General features: G+C 41.4%; 1 protein-coding gene across 1 annotated transcript; it reads right to left on the reverse strand.

Moving 5' to 3' along the window:
* Positions 1–8,180: 8,180 nt before the first annotated feature.
* LOC147630710 (pentatricopeptide repeat-containing protein At5g16860-like) lies at positions 8,181–10,826 on the reverse strand. The gene is made up of 2 exons (XM_086810678.1): positions 10,619–10,826; positions 8,181–10,533 (listed from the first exon to the last, which is right to left on the reverse strand). The coding sequence occupies exon 2, from the start codon at positions 10,318–10,320 to the stop codon at positions 8,656–8,658; it is 1,665 nt and encodes a 554-aa protein (XP_086666804.1). The 5' UTR covers positions 10,321–10,533; positions 10,619–10,826; the 3' UTR covers positions 8,181–8,655.
* Positions 10,827–18,848: the final 8,022 nt, after the last annotated feature.

The raw sequence follows: 18,848 nt of genomic DNA on the forward strand, positions 1-18,848 counted from the left end.
CTAGAATCCTAAGCATGTAGAGTTGCCTCAATAGTCCAACAAATTTTACAGTCTTTAGAATCAAGTGAGTCCAGATTGGATGCGCCTCTAGTCCTCTTTCTTTGGATAATGTATCTTCTAGATCACTCAACTCTAACTCAATAGCTATTTTATTGTGCAAAGTGTTAAGTTTCTCTTTAATAGATGAAAGAAGTTATCCACCATGATAGATAAATTAAGAAAAAATAGAAGATAAATGATAAGTTTTTATGGAAAGAAAAATAAAGCAAATACGTAGTTTACCTTTCATTCGAATGATGGAAGAAAGAGTTATCACCCTTGCCTTGAGTTGATTTGCCCACAAAAAGTTGAGTTTAGCTCTTCGTTCATATGGTAAGATAAATATCCATAACCCAAAGTAATATGATCCAAATGGTGGGAAAGCTGAAAATTTTATCAAGGCACTTGCAAACAATGTAAGAATTCAGCCTTCATACTATTGTTGGAAGCGTGAGTACTTATGCAAGATCAAGGCTAGACAATTCAATTGGATGGAAAGTCAAGGCCAACCCTCGATTCTTGCACTTGCTTTGATCCTCCCAATCAAGACTGATTATTAACTATGGATTCTTGCCCTTGCTTTAATCCTCCCTAGACACCAAGGTCTATAACAAATTAGTGATGAGGATTTAATTTTTATGTCATTATCATGTTGCAATTGTAAGAGTAGTGCTCTGTATTCATTCAATTGTGCATGAAACACAAATGATAGGGTTATGGTCATTCTACTAAGCTAAAAATTCAACCAAAACACTTTTTACCATCATATTATGTTGAAATTTCTAAAGGGGTATTTTTCACATTGAAATTAACAAATAAAATGATTTTGATCAATTTGGTATGCTTGCCACTCAACAACAAAGTACTCTCAATTTGCCCCATGCTCGCATTTTTATAGACATGTTTTAATTTGTCCCATGTGGCAAGATCTAGAGGGATAAAGGACTTGCCATTTTAAGAAAAATTGACCAAAAAATGATTGTGTCCACCTTGCCCTTACACTAAATGGAGTCGGCGATTCAAATATTAGGAGCAAAAGGATCACAAGAAAGAAATGGCAAAATGTTCGTTAAGAGCACAACGCCTAGTACAAGGATCATAAGGTTTGCACAAAGTAGTCACATAAATACCAATTCAAAAACCACTCGCATTAACATGAAGATCCTTTCAAGCAGCTAATCTTATATTAACATGAAGATCCTTTCAAGCAGCTAATCTTATAGTAACATGAAGATCCTTTCTGGAGTGGTCCAGACGTCATTTGAATAACTTTAAAAAGTTGATTAAGTTACAAGAAATAACTTAACATAATCTATACTAAAATGGCTGTAAGAGAGAAACAAATATAAATCTCTCCATAGCTTCACTATTGCCTAAATGACCAAAGGAAAGTGATAATGGACCATGATTGTTAGCGTGAGCGGACCATATATGCCTTGTATGCTAAGATGATGATCAGCATAAGTATAATATGAAAAGGTTGAATCTCAGAGTAGAGCTTAGGAGGAGTTTAGACAACTTGAATATATACTTGCCAAGCGACGCATACAAGAATCCTACCTATAACTTCCGGTGGCCCGATCACCTCGACTTTGCTGCATTCGCCAAGTATTGAACCCAAAGCACATATGGCAAAACCCACAATAGTGAGCACAAGATGTACAGATGGCCATACTCTGCAACAAGCAATAAGTTGGGACCCTCCTCCACATAAAAAATAGTAGGTAGCTATTTACTATTTAGATTACCAAAGGAGAGCACCTCTCCCATACAAAATCTACCCTCAATCAAACGGGAGCAGGAACGAGGCCCGATTTCAGAACAGGGAACGGGGATGTTTGGACTCAAAACGGGAACGGGAACGGGAACAGGAATGACACATCATCTAATGAGATAGAGTTTAGATAGGAATGATACATTAATTATTTTGCGAACAAGATAGACAAATAGAGTAAAGAATGCAACAAATCTACAGTGTACAAATTAGGAAAAGTTCAAAGAGAACAATTTTTAAAAGAAGTAGCACCTAGCCATGTTCATAGATTTCTCATGAAGAAAACAAGGGTACAATAGAGGTCTTGGATAACTAAGGAAATGAATATTAAGCCACTCTAAAAAGGAAAATATCAAATAGAGCTTAGAATATCATCCAAACTCTCATTCGTAACTGCATCATGAGCTGGTGAAGCTAAAAGCTCATCGAAATCTGAATCTGAATCTCCCTTCATAGATATGAAGCTCTCATTGTCAAGATTACCACTTGCAACTTAAGCCAAAATGCACAAGTTGGGTGCCACATACACCTCATTTGATCTAGTTGTTAACAGGCGGTTCCTCTTCTTTGATGCAACATTGCTAAAGACACTCCATAGTTTCTCAATAGGGGAGGAACTTGCATTTTGACTAAGAATGTGGATGGGAAGACATTGAAGATCTAGAATTGCTGCTCCATAATGCGCATCTGCAAAAGCGAACTTTCCAGCTCTACTCCTATACAAGGAGAGTTGGCTTCTAATTGCTCTACGTATCACAATATCTTGAACTAGTCTCACAAAAAATAAGATCTCAAACTTTAGAGACTTCATTATCCCTCTCTTTCCCCCATTGCCTTGGGAACTCCGGATCTAGCACAAATGCAATCGCATGCATATTTGCATGGTATTGATCCCACCTATCTTGACATAGTTTTTGGAGTTGCTCTCACTTGTGTTCATCTACTTCCAGCTCTTTGTTGATGCACTCCACCATCTTGTCGTACACCTTGCCAATGCATGGCTTTTTGCTATCCACAATTCGAAGCACGTGGATGATAGGCATGGTGATGTCGACAACATGCTTCACTTCACCCCATGAGTTGCCATCCATGATATGGCTGTAGCATGCTCTTCCTTGTGCCGTGCGAGAGGTTGGCCAATTGCTCTACGTATCACAACATCTTGAACTAGTCTCGCAAGAATAACATTTCAACCTTCAGAGACTTAATTATCCCTCTCTTAACCATTGCTCTAATTGCTCTACGTATCACAGCATCTTTCCCATCACTCTAATTGCTCTACGTATCACAGCATATTGAAACAGTCACACAAAAATAAGATCTCAACCTTCAGAGGCTTCATTATCCCTCTCTTGCCCATTACCCTAGAACTCCGGATCTAGCACAAATGCAACCGCATGCATATTTGAATGGTATTGATCGCATGCATATTTGAATGGTATTGATCGCACCTATCGTGACATAGTTTTTGGAGTTTCTCTCGCTTGTGTTCATCTACTTCCAGCTCCTTGATGCGCTCCACCATCTTGTTGATGCCTTCGTACACCTTAACAATGCAATTCATGGCTTTCTGCTATCCACAATTTGAAGCACTTGGATGATAGGCTTGGTGATGTCAACAACATGTTGCACTTCAACCCATGAGTTGTCATCCATGATATGGCTATAGCACGCTCTTCCATGTGCCATGCGAGAGGTTGGCCAATTGTTCCACTAATCGCGAAGCACGTTTCATAATATTTGAGCAAGTCCTTGTTTGGAGCCTTTCTTGTGAACTCGAATAGAATGAATTGATGCCGCATAATGAAGCTAACAATCTCTTTACCATGTGCTATGCACGGAGCAACCCAAGGAAGGGCATCAATATTCTTCAAGAGATTATTCAATCCATGTTAGATCGATGTAACACCACTACGGGCGTTACCACAGGAGGGGACGGCCAGCCATAGAGGAAGAATGAGGATTGCCCCTCATCCCCCAGGCTATATAGTGTATTTGATGTTTCTCCACTTTGCGTTTACAATATAAATGGTGATCATTTTCAACCAACTCATTGGCCAGTTAAAATTTGGTTAACTCTTTCAGTTTGACCATCAGACTTCGGATGATCTGCCGTACTCATACTCAGAGTAGTATCCAACTTTTTGAAGACTTCCCTCCAAAAATGATTGTTGAACTTTCTATCTCTATCCGACACTATATCTGCGGGCGGGCAGACCATATAGCTTGTAGAGATGTTCAATAAAGAGTTTTGCCAACTCTGGCATTTTAACAGTTTTCTTCGTGGCGATAAACTTTGCCATTTTAGTTAACCTATCCACTACCACCCACACCGAGTCATTCCCTCGACTCGTCTTGGGTAAACCGGTAATGAAATCCATGGAAATGCTTTCCCATTTCCCTTGAGGAATCTCCAGCGGGATGGAGTAGTCCTCCAACCTTAAGACGTTCATGTTTATTGACCTAGCACTTACTGCATTTCAGCACATAAGTTTGGACGCCCTTAAACAAACTAGGCCAATAAAATTGTCTTTTTACTAGTGCATAGGTCTTTTGAATCCCGGGATGACCCGCACTTGGACTATCATGACTTTCTTTAAGAATTTGGGCCCGAAAGTCACCAATAGTTGGTACACATACTCTACCCTTGTAAAGTAAGTACCCGTCGTCAATGGAGTAATTAGCATATTTCTCCCCCCGACGAAGTTTATCACTCCCCTTTGAAGCCGTGGCTGTCAAAGGTGATGAAGGGCCTACGTCAGAGCTCTTCGGCTCCAAAATATACCCAGAAGACATGGCTAGTCTCTCCGGACTAACTCTCGCTTCCCTTCCCGTTGCACCTTCAGCCAGTCTCTCCGGACTAGCAATCCGTGCCAAACGAGGGAGGTGGTCGCGTCTGTGAAGAAGTGCGTACACGTACAGCGCGCCATACCCTCCAAGAAATCATTCTTGAAGACTGTGAAACTAAGTTCATTAATCTGTGGCATGCGACTAAGTGCATCTGCCACGACGTTATACTTACCTTTTTGGTAACGTATCCGAAGGTCAAACTCTTGTAAAATCTCCGCCCACCGAGCTTTTCTACCCTTCAGTTCATTTTGACTTGAAAGCCATTTGAGACTTTCATAGTCCATCCGGACCTCAAAAGTAGCACCATATAAATAGTGTCTCCACTTTTTCAGTGCATGAACTATCACTAGTAACTCTCACTCGTAAGCCGAGTAGTTACGCTGTGCACGATCTAACTTTTTACTCTCAAATGCAATTGGGCGTCCCCTTTGCATAAGCACGGCCCCGATGGCCTCATTACTAGCGTCTGTTTCCAAAACAAACGGCTCATTTGGATCGACAATAGTCAAAACAGGTGCAGCTGCTACGGTCACCTTGATCTTATCAAAGCTCTTCTGTTGGGCTTCCCCCCAACTAATGTTTTTAGTTTTTTGACCGTAATAACTGGTCAGTCAACGGGACTGCGATCTTCGCGTAGTCCTTCACATATTGTCGGTAGAACCCCGACATGCCAAGAAAAATCTGCAGTTCCTCGAGATTCTTCGGCGCTGGCCATTTAAGAATAGCCTCTATTTTTTCTGGCTCCATCCGCGTACCATCGGCGGATATAATATGGCCAAGGTAGTGAATTTCTGTTTCAAAAAATCACATTTGCTCTTCTTTTTGCAAATAGTTTGTGCTCTCGCAACAACTCGAACACTAGACGCAAATGCTCTATGTGTTCTTTATGTGTCTTACTGTACACAAGAATATCATCTAGGAAACTACTATGAATTTTCCCAGATATGGATGTAAAATACTGTCCATCAGCGTCATAAACGTTGCTGGAGCATTGGTTAGCCCAAATGGCATAACCAAAAACTCAAAATGCCCGAAACGGGTCCTAAATGCTATCTTCGCAACATCTTCTGCTTTAATTCTAACCTGATGATATCCAGATCTCAGGTCTATTTTTGTGAAGTATCTCGATCCATAGAGTTGATCAAACAACTCATCCATGCGTGGAGTCGGATACTTGTTCTTAATCGTTATCTGATTAAGAGTCCTAAAGTCTATGCACATCCGCATAGATCTCAATAGACGAGGAGGGCGCTGGCGGATCATGCGTGATCGACGAGCGCACTCCGGACCAGACAATGGTCGGGCATATACGGCCTGACAATTCGGTCGGGATCAAACCCGCGACCGAGGACAAGAGACCTGGAAACCCTAGAGAAGTAGAAGGCGGTGAGGACACACTACGCCTAGCAGACATCTTTAATTCTTGCACAAAAAACAATGCGAGAACTCGGAAATTACAAAAAAAAAACGCTAATAAAATGAGCAGTGGTGGAGAGAGAATAGTCACCCCCCTTACGGTCGCCTGTCATCATCGACTGTCGATTTGTGTTGCACTGCGAGCCTCTACAAGCGTCGCTACTCCGGGATGCTCCGATCCAAGAGAAAAATGCCTGCAACTCATTAAAAAAATTAATTTCCTCTCGAAAAGTTGTGCCTGAAACATCCTGGATTATCCCTCCACTGCTGCTGGGATTATCCCTCCGCTGCTGCCGGGAGAGAAGACATCATGGGAAGACAAAAAGAGCTCATTGCCTCGAGAGTAGGCCATAATGCCATGGATAGAACGAGAATGGCTATCACTCCATCCATCACTAATGACGGAGACACCATTCTTTTGCCAACCTTCTTTGACATTTTGCATGGCAAGATCAATGGCTTCTTTTTCCTTTAGCAAAAGGGTGGTCCTAAGCTACTCCGAGGAGGGAAGAGTATAGGTAGGCCCAAACTCAGCAATGAGGCAAACCATCTCCTGGAAGTAAGGAGACCTTGCTACATTGAATGCAAAATGGTCATGGTAAAAAAAACCTCACAGTAGTTGCATCCACTACTTCTCTTTTGCATGGATCCCAAGAGGTAGCAAGATTGCGTTGGGTGTTTCTTGGGGGTGGTTGATGCACAAAAGAGGAGCCAATCAATGTAGAGAAGTTCATGGGTTGAGAGGGATTGGAAAGCTATAAAGAGTGAAGGGTTTACATTCATAGTCCTTGGAGGGGAGCATGAAAAAGGACAACATTATGCTTGGCTTCAAGCTCCCTTTTTTTCTTGGCAAGGATGGCTCCACAAGGTTGTATTTCTTGGCTAGCTTCATGAAGATGTCCTCGTACCTAGTTGACTCCTGCGAATTTGGTAATGTTGCAATAGCGATATTTCCATCTCCTAGCTCCCCCTCCAACACCCTGTTCAAGGACATCCATGTCATCCCACCATGACCGAGAGTTCACCTTCTTAGCTCTTTTGGTACCCTTGGGAGGCATTATGAGAGAGAGAGAGTGTCTAAACTCTAAAGAATAGAGTGAGTTAGTAGAGAAAGAGATATTGTGGACATTCTGAAACTTCATAGTTATAGGAATGCGAGAGAGGTTATGATAAGGCTTCAAATTTGCTAGACTTGCCTTGTGCACTGCATAAGGCACGGTTAAATAGAGAGAGAGAAGTCGTTATGCAAGGTGGTTACAAGTTTTTTTTTTTAAGTTAAAAAATCCCCTTTAACCAGATGCATTCCATACTGGGTGAAGGTGGGCAAGTTACGAAAGCGCCAAGCGGACATGTGCACTATGGGCGTTAAGCAGAAGGGTGTTATGCTGTTTTGAAGTGTGTGGCTGGCCGCTTGGCACATTAGACCGTTTCAACTTTCAAAGTACGTGGATTAATGAGCGATGTGGCTTATACCTTGCAAAATGGCAAGAAGTTGTGGCTATATCAACACACACACACACACACAAAAAGGCGACGTAGCTTATACCAAAACATGGCAAGAAGTCGTGCGCATCCGTTCCCAGAACGTGACCAACCGCCTCACACGTTCCCACGCTCCCCATGCAAGCTAAGCGGCGTTCCCACGCTCCCCACATTCAAGAACGAGGTTCCATGTGACTATGCCTTCAATGCACACTTCAACTCCTCTCTTCTCATGCAAGGCATGTTGGTTAGAAACCTCATTGAAAACATTATAAAATTATCAAGAAAGGTGGACACAACTGACACAACGGTCATGAAGCGAAAGGGCAAAAGCAAGGTGTCACTATGGTTGGTGAACATAATGGCACAGCAAATTAACGTCGAAGATGGCAAAAGTGGAAAAAAGTAAAGATGGTAGGCAAAGCAACACATTCTTGAACGCAAACTCAAACCCAAAGGGGGGGATTAGAAAAAAACCTAGACCCCTACTAATAGAGCAATAAGTTTCCTTTTAAACATAGACTCAATTTGTTTAACTGCCTAATTATTAAATTTTCACTAAATGCATCCATTGAGAGCAAGTGCATTATTATTATAGGCTTCTTAACAGAGACTATTCTTCAGCTTTAACGGTTAGAGTTCATGTGTAGCAAAAAGAGACATATGGTAGATGCCATTTCAATCTAGATCCTCTTGCATCTAGATTTAATGTGTACATGTCTACTGAATATACAATGGTTTGGCAATACCCAAACAGTCTGTAAAAATTTTCATCTGTAGCTATCCTTTAGGTGCCATACCTAAAAGTGCTGTGCCTATTCACACTGCAAGACAGGGCTAGTGCACAGCAGTATCATCAACAATAATCTCCAGATCACACTTACTTTCATGGAACAGCTTGCTCCCTCTTTTGCCGTAGCCCCCCAAATGGCAGTCTTTACAAACCCAGTGTTTTAAAAAGCCCTTGGTCGCATTGATCAGGTCCTGTGACACCCAATGCAAACCTGGGAAATTTTCGAGGGCTTTGCATAGATGAATTGGTTTGAGGATGTGATTAATCCCCTACCTAAAACGAATGCACAATCCCACCAGTGTCAGTCCACCACCATCGTCCTGGCTTCTTTCTTCACTCTCATTGCCTCCACCTTCTTTGCATCCTCCTGCATGTCTGCGTGTGCGTAGATATTATACATGCAAACATAAGCTGAATCTTCCTTTTCATCCAATCGCACTGCCTGTTCAAAGGCCTGCCTTCCGAGTTCAACATTGCCCCACTTTCGACAAGCACCCAACACAGTGAGCCACAACACAATATTGGGATGAAATGGTGTTTTCTTCATCGTCGCTACTGCCCTGTCTAATTGGCCTGCCCGGCCAAGGAGATCAACCATGCAAGTGTGGTGCTCAAGAGTCGGAGTAATACCGTAGTCTTTGCACATGACCTCAAAGTATGTCTGCCCCTTCTCTACCATGCCTGCATGACTGCAAGCATTAAGAACACTAACGAACGTGACTAGATCTGGCTTACTGCCTTCTCGCCTCATCCTATAAAAAATACCAATAACATTTTCAATTTCTCCTAGCAATGCATATCCTGTAACCAATGCATTCCATGAGACTAAATCATGAACCGGAAGCTCGTCAAACACTTCCTGTGCTTTTGCTAGCATGCCACATTTGGCATACATATCAACCAATGCATTGCCAACAAATTGGTTTGTTTTCAACAACCCTTTTCTTGAAATATCATCATGTATTTCACAGCCCTTGTCAATGGCTCCAATGCTGCCACAAGCTTTCAAGCTGCAAGAGAATGTGACAGCATTTGGAGAGACACCCTCAAATTGCATCTGTTCAAAGCGGTTCAGTGCTTCCTCACCACGTTCGTGTTGTGCGTAGCCTGCAATCAGTGCAGTCCAGGTGACTACGTCATGAACCGGAAGCTTGTCAAACACTTCCTGTGCTTTCGCTAGCATGCCACATTTGGCATACATATCAACCAAAGTGTTACCAACAAGACGGTTTGTTTTCAACAACCCTTTTCTTTCAATGTCAGCATGTATTTGTTTGCCCTTGTTAGTGTCTCCAATGCTGCCACAGGCTTTCAAGCTGCAAGCAAACGTGACAGCATTTGGAGAGACACCATCCAGTTGCATCTGTTCAAAACAGTTCAGTGCTTCCTCCCCACGCCCATGATCAGCATATCCTCCGATCAGTGCAGTCCATGTGACTACGTCTCGAACTGGAAGGATGTCAAACACTTCCTGCGCGTTGGCAAGTGAGCCACATTTGGCATACATATCGACCAATGTAGTGCCAACAAAAGGGTCTGTTTTCAGCAACCCCTTTCTGGCAACTTTAGCATGTATTTCACGGCCACTCTCCTTGTCGTTAAGCAGGGCACAAACTTTCAATAAGGCAACAAAAGTATACCCATTCGGATGTAGAGAATCCTCTTGCATCTTCTGGTACAAGGAGAGAGCATGCCTTGGTTCACCGTATTTGATGTAACCATTGATAAGAGAAGTCCAGGAGAGCTCACTCTTGGACAACAACCTGTCAAAGACTTTCTGAGCATTGCACATGCTTCCAACTTCCACCAACATGGAGACTAGGTAGTTCCCAAGTGATCTATGAGCTTCCAGCCCGCTATTCCGCATGTGGGCGTGCAGCAAGAACAAAGCGTAAGCTAGGTTTCTCTCTTTTGTGCACTTGTGCAATATGTGTACAAGGCTCTCAATGGAAGGCTGGGGCAGCATCCCTTCTTCCACACAAGGAAATGCATCCTCTGAGCTAGCGTCTCCCAACCACCACCGCCCCTGCTGCCTCCTCCATCACCACCACTGTAGTTCTTATACTGCTCTAGGAAATTTGGCAGAAGAAGACCCTTCTTCCGTTTTCTCACGCATGTCTTTACCCCAGCTTGGATTGTGACACACGTCCGTCCACGGCTACTTCTTGCTATCCTTATGCTGGAAAAAACACGTGTATACAGAACAACTCGGTAATCTTCTCTGTTACATTATTACATATACGTGCTTACAAATACCTGCTCACCTGCACAAAGGGGCTGCGGTTGCATGTAAGAACATCTGGTATACCCTAATCCCACCACAGAAGAACAGTAAACACACACCGGGCGCGCATCCCCGCCTATCCATCGTATCGGCAAGAGTCAGCGTGCAGAGCCCAAAGGTACACCATCTATTTCCGCCTGGAGCTGAACTTCTCGAGTAAAGTGCTGATTTGGGTGACTTTCATGTAAACCTCTGTTGGGTTTAAAGGTGAGCACCCTGGTTCAAATACATGTAATTTAGTAACCTCCCTCGTATTTTAAAAAAAATACTTCGATTATAATATGCAAAGATGGGATAGGTGAAGAGATTGGCGAGTGATTGCACTCTTGGTTTGCTTGCTTGAATAGGTTTGAGTGTAAGATTTTCCCTCTCATGAGCTTCTTCTTAACCCACATCTTGTGAGAGAGAAACATGGAGAAGGCTACTTTCGAGACAATTTTTGAGGTATGGTCGGCCAAGTATGAACACTACCCATTTGTATATAAGTCAATTTTGACATTAAGCAATACACATTCATTCCCTTTTCAAATAGAATACTTGTGAGCTCTCCCTCTTCTTTACTCTCTTGCTTGCTTGTATTGTGTCGGTCAATTCTTGGGTTTGATTCCTTGAATAGGTTTGAGTGTAGGCTTTTCCCTCTCATGAGCTTCTTTTCAACCCACCTTTTGTGAGAGAGAACCACCATGAAGCCCATTCTCTTCTTGCATCCATCTAGGCAAAGAACTCTTCTTTCACTTCCATAGCCATGGAAGCATAACGGAGTGAGGATCTGACGGATAGGCTAGTGAACCTACATCAAGAAGTTATGTTTACAGCTCTAAGGAAAGATCAAACGACACTTGTTTCAACATAGGCTAAAGTAAGCTTTTGTTTGCCTTGAATACTCTTGCACAATTACATCTTGAACCAGAAGAGTTTTAAAAAATGATATAAAAGTGAACAATCTAATATTAAATGGAAGAGGTTACATCATTATAAAAACCTTAGAAAGGTCATTTTCTCATTATGAAGACCTTAGAAAAGTCACTTTGCCCATAACTTTCTCTATAACTCTTTGTATGATCCAACTTTGGAATATATATTTATGTTTGACCAACTTTCATCTTGTCCTCGTACCCGTTCACTGTCTAAGGTCTAAAAACCTTTACAAGAAAACATGTTTTTGGGGTGAGGATTGACTTAGGCATACCAACACTTACCATGTCCTATTTTGTAAGGTGCGGTGACATCTTTTTGTAATAGAAGTATATCTTTTGTTACATAGTGTTGGAACATATAAGTTTAATGCATAGATTGGGGAAGTCCAAACACTTTATGTATATGCTTGTTGGAAGCAAAAATAGTATGTTAAGGATTATTTTTAAGTATTAGCCAGTCAAGAAAGCTAGTTTCATGTATATAAGCATTAAGAAATACAACAAGTCGTTCCCCAAAGCAATACTTAGTGTGTGAGCTCTCTTTGTCTTCTTCCTTACTCTCTTGCATGCTTCAATCTTGCTTAAGCTTGATGGATGCTTGCATGATTGAGGTTTATTTAAGCTTCCTCCTTGCATGAATTTCTTCTCCACCTCTTGGTTAAGTGAGCTAAGTGTTGGGGTCTCCCCTTGCTTTCATCAAAGCCAAGGAACCTCCACACCCTAATATGTGGAGCTTTCTGATGTGACAATGGAGAGACGATCCAGATGAGGAAATAGCACCCACATTGAGAAGTTGCATCTAGTAACTCTTCATCTTAACAAAGTTCTCATGACATTCTCTCAGTAAGGTAAGACACCGAACTAAACATATACGGCACTATTGCTAGGGAACAGCCTTAGGGCTTAGCCCAAATCCAATTTTAATTCATAGCAATTGGGTACACTCAATATTTCTTAATGTTGATTAGAGGGGCACACCTCAAAAAAGCATTTGATATTGGAGTCTTGGCCATGTGTGTCATGTTCCTTCTTGCTTATTTACATAATTTACATGCTTCATTGTATAAGTTTTCTTACATTGAACTAGCAAGACTAGTCTGAGGAGAAGTGGAAAGCACTCAAAAAACATTGGTTGATTATTGTAGACCTTGTCTTCAACTTTTACATCTTCGTATTGCAATTACACTAGGAAGGAAAATACCACATGAGATCAACAAAAATCAAACTACGAAGCATCATTTCCTTTCAATCCAGTCTTTCAATAGGTTCTTTAATCCTTCCACAACAAACATGATTTGGGAGTGAAAATTTATTTTTCTTACATGTTTCCAACATTGAGTTCTTCGTGGACATGCATGCTCATTTGCAAAGCCTCCACTAACAAACGGACATTAAGAAGAAAATATAGCCATTAAAATCTCATCTCACATCGACTAGGCAATAGAAGAAGCTATCACTTCGGGACTTTCAAGAAGAGAAGTAGTTCCTTAATATGGATAACTCTATATGCAAAGCAAAAAACCTTCAAAGTGGGGTGGTATTAGGTTATGTTTTTAGAACACCTAGTAAATTTGCAACAATTATGATATACCTTTAACACAGTAGTGAACAGAACACCCGAGATGGAGTGATGAGAGATCGGGTGCCAAGCGCTAATTGTATATTCTCTCTCTCTAAATAGCTTAGCATAACCCCTAAAAAACGAAGTGCAATACAAACTCTTTCTTTAAAAAAAGTGATGTGAGCATTTAAAGTTACTCATGCCATGAGCTAAGGTATGAAACCTCACAAGGAAACTTTCTTCACATGTATAGTCTCGCACACTTTTATATTGGGAAATAACTCATTGTTCATAGTAACCTTCCTCCTAGAAATACATCTCACGTTGAAATTTCATCTTGGCTCTTTGAAATTTTAGGCCAAATATTCACATGGCTCATAAAAGGGTAGTACTTACATGAATTTTGCAATCATTTCACATGAGTTACGAGGCAAAACCTACTAGGATATATGGAGCCACTGGTTTCTGATAGTCCTTCATTTTATGGAAACTTTTCCTCGGAACTCATTATGATCTAAGCCTCAGAATACCCGCCAAGTTTTAAGAAGTTTCAAATTGCGGCGGCGGTGAGCTAAGGACTTTCAAATAGGGCCTCTGAAACCATACCTTAGACACCATCGGTGTGTAAAGAGTTTGAATCCAATGTGAGGAAACTTTCCTCATGCCTTCACATTGTGGCTACCTAAAACCAAAAGCCCACCAATCGACGCTAGAACTTTTGACCCAGTGAAACTAATTTAAAACCACGAGTTCTAAGCCCTTAAAAATTATCAAGCTCAAAGTTTCCTCAAATGAGAAGTTTAACACCTAACTTTGACACTGTCTAAGTTCTACCAATTGATCTTGGAACCTATTGAAATTAATTTAAATAGCAAGTTCTAAGCCCTTATAAATTGTTGACTTTAAAGTTTGTTCATGTGAGAAGTTTAACATCGTGACTTTTACATCGCATGAGTTTGAAATTGTATACGACCACCAACCTTCTACTTTTCAAGATTAACTCAATGAAGTCCTTGGAGCGGGAAGAATTGCCATAAGTATTCTATTGGACCACGGGCACCCATCCAAGTTGTAAATATGGACATTGTTACCCACTTGATCATATATCCTTTTGGTGTGTCAATTTTTGCCCTTTGGTGTAAAACATGAGTGGCAACATCTATTAAACCCAAACTGGGTTAACATTCCCCCCTGCTTGATGCAGATCACACCATCCTCATGATCAAGTAAAAGAGTTTGTTGTGCAAAGAGTAGAGAAGGTGTGTTGTGACTACATATTAAATATTGGTTAGAAGATTGAAAATCTTAGTGATTAGCAAGAGTACATAAACGAGGTGGGGACCTCTACAAGTGATTTCTTTTTTCGATATTTTTATGAGCTTTTTCTTCTTCTTTTTTGTTGATTTTCTACTCACATTGTTTTTTGGCAATCACAAGTAGGGTTACAATATAAATTTAGCAAGAATCTAAGGCATATGCTAGAAATGGTGGAGAAGGGATGGAGCATCCAAAGGAACGTAGAAAAAATCATGAAAATGAGATTGGAATCCTACTTCCTCATTTGCTACATTGAAGCAACATGTAATATCATGAGAATGAGATTAGAATCCCAATTCCTCATTTGATAAATTGAAGCAACATGCAATATCAATTTCTTGGGTTGATGTATTTCATCGCGCAGAGGACTGTTAATTGTACTTAAGGAGGACCTATCCTTGCATTCTTTATCCCATGTGCTTTTTATATTCTAAGTGCAATGAAGTGAAACCATAAGACTCTTGATGTAGCTGCTATTGAAGTTGAGAGACCATTAGAGAGGCATGAAAGAATTAAGTTGACTTGCGAGGTTAAAGATGAACTTCTCCACCTTTGCATAAGCATATATATGAAGATATTTTATTGAGTGGGGCCTTTGTTGGTGAGGTTAGGGTTGTCAAACAAAGTAGTAATTAGTAGTAATAGTAAGACAACTTGTTATGTATACACCAAGGAAAATCTAGACGATGGGTGTACAATGGACCACACTATGGACCGGGCTTTCTCCCATATGGCCCCCATTGAGAGATTATGATGAAGATATGTAAAGATATTTTATTGATAGGGCCATGTTATTGGTGAGGTTGGGGTTGTCAAATAAAGTAATAATTAGTAATAGTAAGGGAAACTTGTTGTGTAAGAACCTTTTAAGGGAAATCTAGGCAATGGGTTATACCATGGACCAAGGTTTCTCCCACCATAGCCCCCCATCGAGAGATTATGATGAAGATATGTAAAGATATTTTATTGATAGGGCCATGTTATTGGTGAGGTTGGGGTTGTCAAATAAAGTAATAATAAGTATAATAGTAAGGGAAACTTGTTGTGTAAGAACCTTTTAAGGGAAATCTAGGCAATGGGTTATACCATGGACCAAGCTTTCTCCCACCCCCATCCAGAGATCATGAAGTAACTACTACAGTAGTTATTTAGTTGAAACAAGAATGGCAAGTCAATGAAATAATTACTGGGTGTGGACAATTAAGAAGCTTTGAAGATTGTTAATGAGGATTGGTTCTTCTCCTATTTATGGGAGGTTCTAGTGGCATTCACCTTATTAGGTAGATGGTTCTTGTGACTCTCGTGTTTTTATTTTTTACCTCCTTGTGAGCTACCCTCCTTTTTTAGAGTAGCAATGTATTATGTTGGCTCAAAAAGCAAGTTAATAGACTTTATGTGCTTGAACTTCATTGTGGATGTGATTTTGAGGCAATAGGTGAGGTTTCTTATTTCTTGCCCTTGTAAAGAGCACAAGAAGGTTTTTATGGCTTATTCTCCATTTTTGGGAGAGTGTTCGTATGGTCTAATTGCTACTTTGGTCTCCACACCATGTGAGACTTTGGTGCACTCCCTGTACTAAAGCTAGTGTGGTGAGGGTTTGTTGCCCTTGTCGATTGCTTTAGGCACCCATATGTGGTGAGGCTTTCCCTTTTTGACTGCTTAAGGCACCTATATGTGATTGATTTGACTGCCTTACCCACCCATATGTGAAGGATGTGACTACTTTAGGCACCCATATTACTCCTTAATATTGTTGACTGCTTTAGGAAACCATATGACTCCTTGGGCGATTTTTAAGAGTGATTGTTGATGAGAAAGTTTCGAGCATGGAAGCCTTTTTCTCCTTTGGTGAGGTTAGTCAAAGAGGGGCCCTTGGAGCAAAGGCTTCCTCATGGAATATTGTCAATGTAGAGGATATGTGTTTATTAATAGTGATAGTTGTTGGAAACGCTATACCCTTGGGAAAATAGAACCTTGGGAAAAGGGTCTATTAATGTTAAGGTCAATTTTGTGGATTTAACTTTGTTAGAGTAATATGTGACCCTTTTTATGATAGGGTTGAAGGACATAGTTGAAGGGTATCTTCACGAATGTGATTGTATTATACCCTTGGGAGGAAAAGGGTCTATTAATATTAAGGTCAATTTTATGGATTTAACTTTGTTAGAGATTGTGTGAACCTTTTTATGATAGGGTTGAAGGACATAGTTGAAGGGTATCTTCACACGAATGTGATTATGTCGACTATGAGGTTGTGAAATTGGAGACAAAAGCATGTTCTTTTGATGGTGATGACAAACTTGAAGTAATAGAGGATTCACTAAAAAGAGTTTTTGATGAAGAAGATAAGTCTTCAGCTAGAGGGATTTTGATGGAGAAGCTAGTATCTTCTTGCATGCTAGAGGGATTTTGATGGAGAAGATAAGTCTTCAGCTAGAGGGATTCTGATGCAGAAGCTAGTATCTTCTTGCATGCTGAGCATCATAGGGATCATTCAATGTCGGATCTGTTGAGATATCGAGCTCGTCTAGTGAGGCGGTGGACACTGATGACCCGCCTGGAGGATAGGCCCCACACTTACACCACTGGCATGGTTGGTGAGATCTTGGTGGTGAGATCTTGGGTGATATGCGGCCAGTGGGATGACAGGCTGTGTGACAGCCATTCTAGAGACTGGCATAGTTATAGCGCCAGCTCATTTAGTCGGGTTCACACTATAGAGAACCCGTGTATGTATTGGTTGAGTACCTTTCATATTATGAGTACTCTTATTCTTGTATATGGTGTGTTGAGTGTTGAGTAGAGAAGAAGAAGATTTCAGCCTCTCACCTTGTGTGTTCTCTATTAGGGTTTTGTGAGTATGTGTGTGCTTGCAAGAGCTCAAGCTCTCTTCCCCCCTGCATCTTTTCATGGTATCAGAGCCTGGTTCATGCTAAGGGCTGAGCTGCCAAACAAGAGAACCACAGGAAGCGGTTCGAGGGTAAGAGCTTCAACTACTCTTCCCTATTGTGTTGGTGACTACACCCTTGTCGGGAGCTCTACGGGAGGCACCGGCAAACGGTCTCTGATTGAGGAGCTTTCTTCTCGGGAGTAAAGCTATAGGGCAACTATACAATCCGCTACGTTTTTTGGGCCAAAAACGCGTTTCAGGCACGTCTGGACCTCCGTCTGGACCTCCGTCTTTCAGGCACGTCTGGACCTCCGTCTTTCAGAAAGCAGGTGATTTCGAGCATTGCGGGTAAGTCATCGATTCTCTGCAGAACCCTGTTTTAAGAACTACAGGAAGACAGATTGACTGTGTAGACACTGTGGGTGCTGCAAAGAGGTCTACAGTTGCCATTGGGTGTATGTATGCACATTGAAGTCACTGGTTGTGACATTTGAGAGTACTACAGTACCGCTGTGCAGAAAATACAGTAGTTTGTGCAAAAAAACCAGAGTGCAGTTTTTGGTAAAATTGTGTGTTTGGCAAGATGTCAAATGATGGGATAACTCAGATTGTGGCTGAGAAGCTTGATAAGAATAACTTCCATGCTTGGAGGTTCAGGTTGACAAATTTCTTGATGGGAAAAGGTTATTGGGACTACATAGAAGGTGAGCATGAAGAGGCACAGGAGATACCGGATATAAATCCGACTGCTGCAGATGTGAAAGAGTTTAAAGAATGGAACCAAGGAGCCAGGAAGGTTATGTATTGGCTATCCATTAGTATACAGGACACCATGATTGGGCACATTCAGGATGCCAAGTCCCCCAAGGAGGCGTGGGACACCTTCGTAAAGCTCTATGAAACAAATACCAAGGCACGTAAGATACAGTTGAAGAATGAACTTCATACTGTGGAGAAAAAGAGCATGTCTGTGAATGACTATGCGCTGAAGATAAAGGGTATTGTAGAATCCCTTGCATCTATTGGTGTGTCAGTAGATGATGATGACAAGGTGGAAGTCTGTCTACGTGGTCCCGGGCCACAATACAAGGCGTTCAAGACGTCCATTCAGACTCGGGAATACATTCCCAACTTTACAGATTTGGTGTCTATGTTGATTATCAAAGAGAAGAGCTTGGGTGAAGACCAACAGTCTTCACAAAGCAAAAACAGTTTAGAGCAACAGGCCTTCTACACGAGTTCAGGAAGAGGACGAGGTAGAGGAGGCTATGGACGCGGTCAAGGAGGTGGCCGAACAGGTAATCAGAATTATGGCCAGCAATAGCAGCAACAACAATAGTCCCAGAATCAACAACAACAACAACACGCAGGTGGAAGAGGACGAGGTAGAGGAGGCTATGGACGCGGTCAAGGAGGTGGCCGAACAGGTAATCAGAATTATGGCCAGCAATAGCAGCAACAACAATAGTCCCAGAATCAACAACAACAACAACACGCAGGTGGAAGAGGCAAATTCAGAGGCAGG

This window comes from Cibotium barometz, chromosome 16, assembly GCF_041138505.1.
Source record: "Cibotium barometz isolate CiBa-2024 chromosome 16, ASM4113850v1, whole genome shotgun sequence".
In the NCBI taxonomy this organism is placed as follows: domain Eukaryota; kingdom Viridiplantae; phylum Streptophyta; class Polypodiopsida; order Cyatheales; family Cibotiaceae; genus Cibotium; species Cibotium barometz.

Bases quoted from the DNA above. Each gene is read 5' to 3' on its own strand.
- LOC147630710 (XM_086810678.1), bottom strand. From the start codon at position 10,320: ATGCTGCCCCAGCCTTCCATTGAGAGCCTTGTACACATATTGCACAAG.